The following is a 12,041-nucleotide window of genomic DNA, read 5'->3' as shown; positions in this document are numbered from 1 at the left end:
AAAATCATAATTTTTATGAATATTTGAATTGCTAAAGTACAAGCGACGCAGGTTTTATACTAAATTTTTAATGCGGAAATCCCATCCACATACGTGTATTTATATTAGATTCTCAACTGGCTCCACTCGAATTGTGTTCAGGTAGGTAATCGAGAAATTATCACTTTGAAGAAAAGAAATACGTAATATCAGCTCTTTCAAGTATCTACTAAATAACAACTGGATAATTGTTATTTCTATATAAGTTATATAAAGCCATTAGCAAAAGACTTGAGAAAACCCTGAGATTATTGAGAATTCCGCGCTACTTAAAATGGTTTAATCATATGTCCAACTTTAGTAGTGTATTTGCATGGCATGGCAATGAAGGCCTTTCCTATAATTTGCTTTGCTTTAGCTTTTTCCGGGTAAGTTAAGCGAAATTTAAGATAATCCTTCCCGTATCAAGCGGGGTTATTCTTTGAAATTAAACTCGCTGATATGTTTAAACCTGGAATGAAATTTTTGAGAAGTCAGTTGCGTGCAGGATTCTACGATTTTCAGAAACCAATTTAAAATTATGTAGTTCTATATATATATATATATATATATACCAGGGAAATGGTCTGAAAAAAACAGAATGTCCAATTGCTTACAGTTATTGAGATTTAAACTATTTAGAGCACTTCTATTATGATGAAATGAGTTAATCGAATGAGAATGTTTTGGGACACGTTCTATGTAAAAAAATTGGCATTCGTACATTACAACACATTTATTCTATAGAGCGCTATCCCAGAGGAAGTTCCCGGAAACTTTCAGATTCGGAACCGCTGGGGCTTCCTATCAAATCGAAGGAGGATACAATGAAGATGGTAGGGGGCCGAGTATATGGGATACTTTCTCCCATATCCCAGGTAAGTTTTAAGGCAGTAGATAATTTTGTTGTTTCTTCGCTAGTTTCTAGAAAAATGCTTCGGACGCTCTAATTTGGGAGTTGCAAACGGTGTTTAAGTTTAAACATTCAACATGTTTTTTATGTTTTTTGCTGCATAACTTTGCATTCTTCATTGTTTTCCTTGTCGTAATGATCAAAAATGTTGCCTTAAATATTCTAAATGTTTTGTTTTTGGATTAGCACTTTGTCATTTCGTGATTTACTAACATTTGATCACATTTAAATGATTGAGCTGGGGAAATTTGGGTGAAGGGGCTTGAGGTTGCAGGAGTTCCACTCTATTCATTACAAGGATTTTTATTTTTGCTATGAGATTAAATTTTTCCTACTGTCTCAGAAAACTGGTAAATTGAAACCGCAGTCCTTCCTGTTGTTGTAGCATCTATTTGACGACGCTTTAATTATACCAATTCTTATAGCGACCTAAACCCGGTTTAAGAGTTGATTTCCCCAAAAATTCAGGATATAACTATGAAAACGTAGCTGTTGTTCTTTGTCCCATATTTTTAAATAAATGTTCCTAAAACACTCAACAATTAACATCATCAATCTGCTTGTGATTTTAATATTTTTTTAACTAATGCGATGTTATGGTATGTGAGCAGCCACTTAAAAACGAACTTGTGTTTTTGATTTAATTCCAAGGATTGGATTACAATAATCACGGTATTTGTCCAGTTTCGAAGCAAAACATAAAAATTTGCGGTGCGCCCGCAAAGCAAAAATACATTCAGTTCCTTACCGTGAAACAGTTTAATCAACTAATCGTTTTTGATAATTCTGTGTGGAAGATCACACTTCTTTAAATGTTGCATACACATCTTCTGATTTTTTTTTCAAAAATGTCTACATGTTTTTAAAATACAAAAATAAATAAATGTATTTATTTAAACCGTAAAAATTGCACCCAGATAGCACACAAATATTACAGTAATATTTTTTCGCAATATTTAATATAGGTTGAAGCGACAGATTCTTGAATATTATAACAATATTTCTTTGACATTTAAATCAGATATTTAAGAAATATTATTTAAAAATATATATTTCACATTTAAATCAGATATTTACGAAATATTTTTTTTGCAATATTTAATATAGGTTGACGCGACGTTGAAATAAACCGAAACGTATTTTGATTGATAAATAGAGACAATAAATGACTGAACCCAGGAATGAATTTGATTTGGAATTAACAATGAATTAATTGAGAAGAAGCAATTTAAAACCTTGTAATTCTCTCATCTTCGCGTTATAAAGTTGGACTTCATAATTTTGAACAAAAACAAAAAACAAAACAGAAAAAGGAAAAAAACTAAAATGAAGTTACTATTAGGAAACATAAAAAATAATTCCAACGGTGATGTCGCTTCCGATTCCTACCACAAATACAGGGAAGATGTAGCCATATTGAAGGACTTGGGAGTGCAACTCTACCGTTTCTCCATTTCCTGGTCCAGAATCTTTGCCAATGGAACTCCGAACACATTCAATCAAGCTGGAGTTGATTACTACCTCAGTCTGATTGATGTGAGTTGCCCGATATGATTTTGGCTAGTTATATTTAAGGAGTTTTTCCCATACAGGAATTGCGTGAAAACGGAATAGAACCGGTTGTTACCCTCTACCACTGGGATTTGCCTCAATACCTGGAAGACCTTGGCGGTTGGCTCAACCCTCAAATAGCCGACTATTTTGGCGAATATGCCCGAGTAATCTACAGGACTCTTGGACCTTATGTGAAATACTGGGTCACCCTCAACGAACCAGGATCAACTTGCTCTTTAGGATACGGACAGGTGAAGTTTTAGAAGCAATAATTAAACAAAGAATTGTAGTTAATATGCAAGTAAATCAGGGCATTCACGCACCAGGAAAGAGCTTGATCGGAGATGGAATCTATACATGCGCCTACAATCATCTTAAGGCTCACGCCAAAGCCTACAGAATCTACGATGAGGAGTTCAAGGCTGAGCAAGGAGGTAAACGTCGATTGGATTTATGTGTTTGCAGTTTTAAAGAATGCGTTTTATTTGGCAGGAAAAGTAACCATCAACAGTGCCGCTTCTTATTACTACCCTAAGGACAGCGACAGTCTTCTAGACCAGGAAGCAGCTGAGAGAAGTTTTGAATTTAATGTAAGTGATGAAGTGTACCTATAAGAAATTATGTACCATTTTTATTTGCTCTATTGTTATGTGTACCCTTTGAAAAAGCTCGTCCAAACGAAGTGGTCATCCAGGGTTCATATTTAGCTATATGATATCTAGTATCTTCGACCACATTAAAAAACTTTGATTGCTCAGTTCCGGATTTTACACAACTATACAATCTGTAATTTCGCCATTTTCAATCAAGTGTGTTAATTACAGGCCGGTTTGTATGCAAACGCAGTCTTCAAGGGTAACTGGCCCCAAGTAGTCATCGATAGAGTAGCCGCTAGAAGCGAACTAGAAGGCTACTCATTCTCTAGGTTGCCGGAATTCACCCAGGAAGAAATTGACTACATCAACGGAACTTTTGACTATTTTGCTTTAAATATGTAAAGCCGGACTACATCGGAACATATTATAGCAACCTAATTTTTAATATTTACAGTTATACCAGTGCAATTGCTGAGTATTCTGAGGATTGGGAAATTAGCACTCCATCAATCTGGCTGGACCAAGGTAGAAAATATATCCACTTTCAAATTGGAGTTGCACCAGGAGGAAAATTAAATTGTATTTTTTAGGAACGATTACTTCCGGAGACCCCTCATGGCCCACAAGTGCGTCTTCATGGCTAACCTCCGACCCACCAGGAGTTAGACATCTACTCAACTACATCGACAAGAAATACAATCCAGGAGAGTTCATTATCACTGAAAATGGATGGTCTACGCTTCCAGGAGAGTTGGACGATCAATCCAGAATCGAATATCTCAGCGTAAGTTTCATGAGCAAGTGAGAATTTGTTTGAAAATTATGGACTTGGTCATTCAGGGCTATTTGAGCAACATCTTAGATGCCATCCTGGATGATGGAATTAACGTAACCGGATACACACTGTGGAGTTTGTTAGATAACTTCGAATGGGCGGAAGGATACACGTAATAATAATTTTTTTTGTGAAATTCCATTATAACGAAATATATTTTCAGGCAAAGATTTGGAATCGTTCAAGTAGACTTTGAAAGTCCAGAGAGAACCAGGACTTACAAAGCTTCGGCTGAATGGTACAAGCGCGTAGTTGAAGCCAGAGCCATTGTTGACTAAACAGTACAGCGAAATTGCCCAATAAAAGTCTTCCATGCAATTCACGATGTTTTTTTTATCCCACAATGTTTGTTTCAGTTTCAATCATTTCCTTTCGACTTGTTTTTATTATCAGTTCACGCAATGAAAATTGAGCTGAAAATTAACTGCTTTCAGCTGATTTGCTAATATTTGGGTCAATGAATAATAAATTAGGCCACATTTTCAATTGAAAATCTACAAGCTTTTGGGCAATTACCCATAGAAAATTAAACGGTCGATAAATAAATTCAATTATTAGCTTGGCAGAACTTTTCAATCAAGGAAAAAGTTGAATGCTATTCAAAATCTGCTCCGTCACCCTTTTCAATATTGATTTTGAAGTTTTAATTCAATATCAAGTGGAATTTCAAGGTGAACAGCGATTACATAATATACTTTGTAAGGTTGAAGCACACACGCAATAAATTTGCAAGATTAATGGACTTTTGATTTTTTCAGTTTGATTTATTCCTCCCATTTTTGTCTAATTTTGATCTTGACTTTTAGAAGAAATAATTAACTAATTTAGGAGTTTTGAAGCTGAACGGCGCAATCTGGTGGTTTATTTTCTACCTCATTAAGTAATTAAATGCTCACGTAAACTGAATGATTGTATCTCAAGTTGAAAATCAATGAAAAAACCACTCAAAATTATTTAATAATTGATAAAATATAACGTCTTATGAATACATTTTCATGTTAGCATTATTCATTTAATAAACAATTGCGCGGTAGTTGAGTAGGAATTAAAATGAATGCTGCCATTGTAACCTGTTTGCTACTTACTCTCAATGGGTAAGTTGCATGGTTTAATATATAAATTGTTATACAGTCAATCTTGATAACAAATTTAAATATTATTTACTTGCTTATCAAATAACAAATAATAAACAATTTGCATATTTACATTTTTTGCATTCTTCTTACGCCTTAGGAAAACTATTCCCTAGTCATTATAACGGCTGATGATATCTACTACTAAACGTTTTTTTAGATATTTTCTCAAAGAATCTTGAATATTTGAAAAATTATGTAAACGATAGCAATTTTCTGTTGGTAAAATTAACTTCTTGAGGTATTTTTCAATGTCGTATCGTGCGAAACTATACTAAATTTCTGGCAAAATCGAGTAACTTAACTTAACGAATTTAATGTTCTTTTGGATCTTGTGTTTGTTCAGAAAATCATTTTGTTGCTAAAAGGTTTGTGAACACAAGATATGTGAACATTATGCGGAATTGCTAATAATTTATTAGAATTCTACTACAAAAAGCAAAACCCGAAAAACTCAGAAACTCGGTTTGGGAAACACTCGGCTAAAAGTATTTTAAAAATTAACGAAAACTTTGGAAATTATCTGTATTCGAAAAAAATATATATATCTGCTACATTTGAAGTTATAAATACCATGAAGATTTTTCCGAATGTTTTTTATTTTGTCATCATTTGTAACTGTCCTATTATTATCAAGAGGTTGAAACATTTTCCTGAGAGATTTAAATTTCCACCCACTTAGATTTTTCTTTTTAAATTTGTTTATTGTATAACTAACCGACTTTAGTGCGTACAGATAGAACACTTTACCTCAACCTTCTGTTGTTCACGGAAAAGCGAAAGCAAATTATTTATGAACATGAATTTAGGAAAAAATCACTTTTCGGAGTTGCTGATTTAGCTTCAAAATCATATATTTTATCCCCCTTTATCCAGCTTTTGGTTTTGGAAATTCCGGGATTAACGAATTTTGATGTATAAATTGAAATGCATAGAAATCATTCGAAAGAAGAAATACCTTTTAAATTGACAGACTTAGATAAAGCCCGACATTTGGCACACAATGTTCAATTGCTCACCTTGTATATTCGCTCAACATTTAAATAAGTTATATAATAGAGCTGTTGAAAGCTCTTCAAGTATTTCAAGCACACCAATGTTATCTAAAATTGTGGGAATAAAAAACAATTTTTTATTCCCACAATCGATTTTATCTTCAAAAGCAACCAATAAATGTAGCATTGAAAACAGGACAAGTACTTGTTCAATATTCCGCACTTGTAATTGTAATAATGCTCGTTCGTCAATTGTAACGTAAATAACCACGCTTGCTTAAACTCTACATCACACAAATATGTACAGAATGTTTGCACATTATGAGATGTTCTGAAAAATGCAAACACATTTGTAAAGAACAGCACGATTTAAAATATTTAACTGCTACCACGGTCAGCAGAAGGGCCTACAAATTAAAAAAGCTAAAAATGTTGTCTACTTTCCAGAGCTTTAGCGCAGAAAGTATTTCCAGAAAGCTTTAGATTTGGAACAGCTGGTGCTTCTTATCAGATCGAAGGCGGATACAATGAGGGCGGTAGAGGTCCCAGTATATGGGATACTTTTTCTCATATTCCAGGTAATGCCTTATGAGTGTAAATGTACTTTGCGGTACAGTGCTGCAACAGCAACCTCTTTTTGAATGTTCAATATTATATCTTTTTTGTATTTTCTAATTTTAATCTCTTGAATTGCCTGAAAGTTCGTCGACGCAAAAAACATTCTGAGCTTCTGTAGTCATTTAAAGAAAGGTCGGGCAGTTCAGTGAGTATGTGTAAAAACATATTCAATTGATGCCTAACATCAACATCAAAGACGATCAAACTCAAGAAATCCGAATATAAACTTAAGTTGACTTCTAGGCTATAAAAACAAATAATTTATTATTTTTTCTCATTTGATCTTTAACTTAATTAAGCGTTAGTATTATTTTAGGAAATATTCAAAATGACTCTAACGGAGACATTGCCTCTGACTCCTACCACAAGTACAAGGAAGATGTGGCTATTTTGAAAGACCTGGGAGTCCAAATCTATCGTTTTTCCATTTCCTGGTCGAGAATCTTTACAGATGGAACCCCAAATACATACAACCAAGCTGGAGTTGATTATTACCTCAGCCTCATTGATGTGAGTGCGCAAAAATTACTTATTTGAACTGAGATAACATTTCGTTTAAAGGAATTGCGCGCCAACAATATCGAACCAGTAGTGACTCTCTACCACTGGGACTTGCCACAGCACCTGGAAGATTTAGGAGGGTGGCTCAACCCCCAGATTGCTGATTATTTTGGAGATTATGCCAGAGTTGTTTATAAGAATCTTGGACCTTTTGTCAAATACTGGGTGACAATTAATGAACCTGGAACAACATGCACATTGGGATATGGACAAGTATAACTACTGCTGTTGTTACTAATCAAATTACTCAATCTATATCAAGCCACCTCTATATTTAGGGTGTTCACGCTCCAGGCAAAAGTTTGATCGGAGATGGCATCTATACATGTGCCTACAACAACCTTAGAGCGCACGCCAAAGCCTACAGAATTTACGATGAAGAATTTAAAGCTGAACAAGGAGGTGAACTCTAGTTTGCGTTACGAGACAACTTCATGTAATTTGGTATGTTTTATAGGAAAAGTGACGATTAACAGTGCGGTTTCCAACTTCTACCCAAAAGATAGCGAAAGTCTTCTAGATCTGGAAGCTGTGGAGAGAACCTATGAGTTTAACGTAAGCAATATTCTATAAACTTCACAAAACAGAAATTCACGGTCTTGGGTTCGTAAATAGGTTTCATTATGCCGAATATTTTCAAATAAATCTTTTGCGCTTTTGAGTTATTGCCGCTCTCTGAGTTAATGGGTTATAACTCATCGATGAATGAGTCATAACTCATTTATTAAAGCGGATTAAAGCTTTACGAAACCCTAGACTGGGGTTTTAACATTCTGAGTATCGTTTTTCCAGCAACGGAACTGAGTTACTGAGTACCAAGCCATTTGCGCAGCACTGCTCCAACACGTAAAAATTCACTGAGTACCTTTTCTGTCACGACGATTGCTTAAAAATTTCTGTTCTTTGGTCTAAAACGAGAAAAACCGGAAATGTTGAAGAAATTTTAAAATTCTTCAAAGCAATGAGGTTTTAAATGATGCCTTTGCTTTCCCTGATCGTTTTTTTTGGAAAACTATTTTTGGAGAACTTTGTTTGAATTTTGACTCAAATTCAAAGGTAAAACGGGTCTTCGAAAGGCACCAAATGAAGGAAAAGAAGACCAAACTATAAATACGCCCAGTTTTTGGTTTAAAGACCCTCAGTTTGCCGCAGTTTCGAAAGAGTTTTGTTTAGAAATATTGACCTAAAAGTGAAGAAAGCGGAATTTAAAATAACTAAATTATTCACAGCGACGAAGTTGGCGAATTTTCCAAATAATTGATTATGAACTTTCGTTTGTTCTTTCTGGAAAAATATTTTTGTGAAAAAACCCAGAAAAATATTTGGGTTTTGTCCAAAATTCCAAGCTACAAAGGTTTTAAAAAAATCTTTACAACGCGGTTAAAGAGGGGAGTGTTCCAATAGAATGTAATTTATATTTTTTTACAGAAAATACCTGAATATTGTCAGTGTTTGAGTGTTGAGCAAGAAAAACTTTGCTAAAACTGGAAAGACCTGAAATTTTAAATAAACTTGAAAATTCTTAAGAGCGATGAGGGTAGTGAATTTTGTAAACTTTTGCTCTCTAGTTGTTTCTTCAAGATAATCTTAATTATTTTGGGAAAAAAGTTAATTCAATTATTTAGTTTTGTGCCAAATTCGAAGCTCAAAAAGCCCTTCTAAAATCTCCTGCAAAGCGATGCATGAGGCCAACAAAATTAATTGTGGCGTTTTTGGCTGAAAGAAAGACCTCATGATTGTCGAAAAAGAAGTCAAGCATCAGAAAATAATAGATTTTTTTGCGCTTTCAAATAAAAACTTTTCGTTTTGTGATCGGTTTTTCAGAAAACCTTAATCATTTTCCGGAAAAAATTGGAAAACTTATTTTAGTTTTTATCCCGATGTTTTTTGTTCGACGCTGAAAAACGTTTTGGTAAAATTTCTTCAGCTATAAATTTATCCTGTAATTTTTCGCCTAAAATACCTCCAGATTGTCAGTTTTTTAAGTGAAACTCTATAAAATAGATCGTGTTTGAGTATAAAATAAAGCAAAAAAAAATTCGATCAAAACTAAAAATCCACAGTTTTTTAACCAACTCGACAGTCTTCAGAGGTATGAGGGTGAGTTTTTATAAACTTTCTGTTATATTATGTATGTTATATGCGTTTTTGAGTATATTCTGTTCGCTTTTTAACAAAAAATTAGTTGATTTTTCTCCTATATTTGAAGCTGGAAAAGGATTTCCCTACTTTTAACGAAACGATGAAGGAGGCGAACGTTGTAATAAAATTTATTTTAAAATTTTTTGAGGAAAATATCCTTAGATTGTCAGTATTTTTACGTAAAACATTAGAAAAATGAGCGATTAGAAGAAACAGTAACTTTGCTAATACTGGAAAATTCTGAAATTTTGACGAAACTAAAAACATTCTTAATAAATAGCCCTTAAAATAAATCGAAAAACAAGTTAAGTATTTTTTTCCAGCAACGGAACTGCGCCGGTGCGTTGGGTTGGCGCACAAAGCCACTTGCGCAGCACTGCGCCAACTCCAAAAATTCACTGAGTTACCCAAGCCTATCTTATGCAATAAGATTAAATTCCGTTAATGAATGAATGAATTAATTGTCTACAAAAGAGTGACTTTTTGGACATATTAAACTAGACACTGTGGAATTCTGCAAATTTAATGTAAATGTGAAAATTCCAGGCTGGTTTGTATGCCAACGCTGTCTTTAAAGGCAATTGGCCCCAGGTGGTCATTGATAGAGTTGCCAACAGAAGTAGACTAGAAGGTTACTCCTTCTCTAGATTACCGGAATTCACTCAGGAAGAAATCGACTATATCAACGGAACTTATGACTTTTTTGCTTTGAATATGTAAGACTCCACTACTCTGGATAGTTTAGCATAAATATTTTGATCTAATATTTGTAGATACACTAGTGCTTTTGCTGAATATGCTGATGACTCGCCCATCACCACTCCATCCATCTGGCTGGATCAAGGTATTTGAAATAGGCCAGTTTTCAAATTCGATTTCGTTAAAAGCTATTAAAATGTAAAATTTATTTTTTAGGAACCATAACTTCTGGAGATCCTTCATGGCCCACAAGTGCCTCTTCTTGGTTAACTTCTGACCCGCCGGGAGTCAGATATCTACTCAACTATCTCAACAAGAAGTATAATCCTGGGGAGTTTATAATCACTGAAAATGGATGGTCTACGCTTCCAGGAGAATTGGACGATCAATCCAGAATCGAATATCTCAGCGTAAGTTAAGTGGGAATTTGTTTCAAAATTATAGACTTGGTCATTCAGGGCTATTTGAGCAACATCCTAGATGCCATCCTGGATGATAGAATTAACGTAACCGGATACACACTGTGGAGTTTGTTAGATAACTTCGAATGGGCCGAAGGATACACGTAATAAAAAAATTGCAAAGTTTCCTTATATCGGTTTCATTATATAATAATTTTCAGGCAACGATTTGGAATTGTCCAAGTAGATTTTGAAAGTCCCGAGAGAACCAGAACATACAAGGCGTCAGCCGAATGGTACAAGCGCGTGGTTGCGGCCAGAGCCATTGTTGACTAAATAATAAAGTTAATTAACTATTAAATACTTTCCATGTAAACAATATTTTTATTTTCTTATCGTCTGGACTAATGTCTTCATGACCCAACATTTGCATTCCAACTTTTATTCCATAACTGCTTGCATTTTACACGAACATTACCTACATCAGTTGCTATTTATGTCTGATTGATCATTAAATCAGAAAAATGTTCAATTTCATAAGATTTGAAATCGCCGGGTTGAACTGCGAAGATAAAAACGCAGTTTCTCTTTACAAAGAAACACTACATTTACTCACTTCTCATCCAGCTGCTTTTCTATTTCGAAGTTTTTGTTTTTTCTAGCAGATGATTGTTCTATCTAGTCATTCCTGAAATTTTAATTAATATTTTAAGTAATAATTGATCAATGCTTTTTATTTCTTCTCAACTATTCGAAATTTATTTTCTGATCCACGAAGACGACTTTGGTTTTTAGTTCCCTAATATTTAATGCATATGAAGCGACTTTAACGCAATCAAATCTGAGCAGGACCAACTTCCATATCTGTAGCCAAAATTACAATTGAAAAAACACTCGAAAAATTTCGACGATTGATAAAATATCATGATTACATTTTGCATTCACATTATTCATTTAGTAAGCATCGAGTGGTAGTTGCGCATGAAAATGAGTGCCCCCATTGTAATCTGCCTCATCTTTATTCTAAACGGGTAAGTTACTTGGTCTAAATCTACTGTGCCTTTGCCTGATGTGCAATCTTAGTTTACGGCTTATTGTGGAGAAAACAATTTTAATACGAGTACATTGTGTTTTATAGGGCAATCGCGCAAAGAGAGTTTCCAGGAAACTTCAAGTTTGGAACAGCTGGTGCTTCCTACCAGATCGAAGGCGGATATAATGAAGATGGTCGGGGACCCAGCATGTGGGACACTTTCTCTCATATCCCAGGTAATGCTGAATGACAAAATAAGTAAACTACGTGTGTTATTAATATTTTTGGTTTGTTTATTCGTCCCTGCTTTTTTTACGCGAGCGCTCCTTAAGACTAGCTGTAGTATTTCTATCTTTATAGGAAATATAAAGAACGACTCCAACGGAGACATTGCCTCTGACTCTTATCACAAGTACAAGGAGGATGTGGCTATTTTGAAAAACCTGGGTGTGCAATTCTATCGATTTTCAGTTTCTTGGTCGAGAATATTTACCAATGGTACTCCAAATACATACAATCAAGCAGGAGTTGATTATTACCTCA

The 12,041-nt window shown here is 34.4% G+C and overlaps 3 protein-coding genes across 3 annotated transcripts in view; all 3 read left to right on the top strand.

The window, feature by feature from the left end:
* Positions 1-312: 312 nt before the first annotated feature.
* Positions 313-4,234, top strand: LOC109535997 (myrosinase 1). The gene is made up of 11 exons (XM_048667322.1): positions 313-407; positions 766-896; positions 2,274-2,467; positions 2,524-2,736; positions 2,796-2,919; positions 2,978-3,075; positions 3,310-3,479; positions 3,536-3,606; positions 3,672-3,865; positions 3,922-4,028; positions 4,080-4,234. The coding sequence occupies exons 1-11, from the start codon at positions 358-360 to the stop codon at positions 4,192-4,194; spliced, it is 1,467 nt and encodes a 488-aa protein (XP_048523279.1). The 5' UTR covers positions 313-357; the 3' UTR covers positions 4,195-4,234.
* Positions 4,235-4,909: 675 nt separating this feature from the next.
* On the top strand, positions 4,910-10,844 carry LOC125504808 (myrosinase 1-like). Its single transcript, XM_048667324.1, has 11 exons — positions 4,910-5,010; positions 6,492-6,622; positions 6,979-7,172; positions 7,224-7,436; positions 7,502-7,625; positions 7,681-7,778; positions 9,912-10,081; positions 10,139-10,209; positions 10,281-10,474; positions 10,523-10,629; positions 10,687-10,844. Exons 1-11 carry the CDS (start codon positions 4,967-4,969, stop codon positions 10,799-10,801), a joined length of 1,461 nt encoding a protein of 486 aa, XP_048523281.1. The 5' UTR covers positions 4,910-4,966; the 3' UTR covers positions 10,802-10,844.
* A 550-nt stretch (positions 10,845-11,394) lies between these two features.
* The window catches only part of LOC109541909 (myrosinase 1), a 2,418-nt gene continuing 1,771 nt past the window's right edge, over positions 11,395-12,041 (top strand). Inside the window, exons 1-3 of the mRNA XM_048667323.1 lie at positions 11,395-11,496; positions 11,604-11,734; positions 11,859-12,041. Of these exons, the coding sequence (XP_048523280.1) occupies positions 11,447-11,496; positions 11,604-11,734; positions 11,859-12,041 (364 nt within the window). The 5' untranslated portion in view covers positions 11,395-11,446. The remainder of the gene's footprint in view (positions 11,497-11,603; positions 11,735-11,858) is intronic.

This window comes from Dendroctonus ponderosae, unplaced genomic scaffold (assembly GCF_020466585.1).
Source record: "Dendroctonus ponderosae isolate FM_Combo_2020 unplaced genomic scaffold, Dpon_F_20191213v2 Dpon_F_20191213_6, whole genome shotgun sequence".
Classification (NCBI taxonomy): domain Eukaryota; kingdom Metazoa; phylum Arthropoda; class Insecta; order Coleoptera; family Curculionidae; genus Dendroctonus; species Dendroctonus ponderosae.
This window is presented reverse-complemented; position numbering and strand designations above follow the sequence as displayed.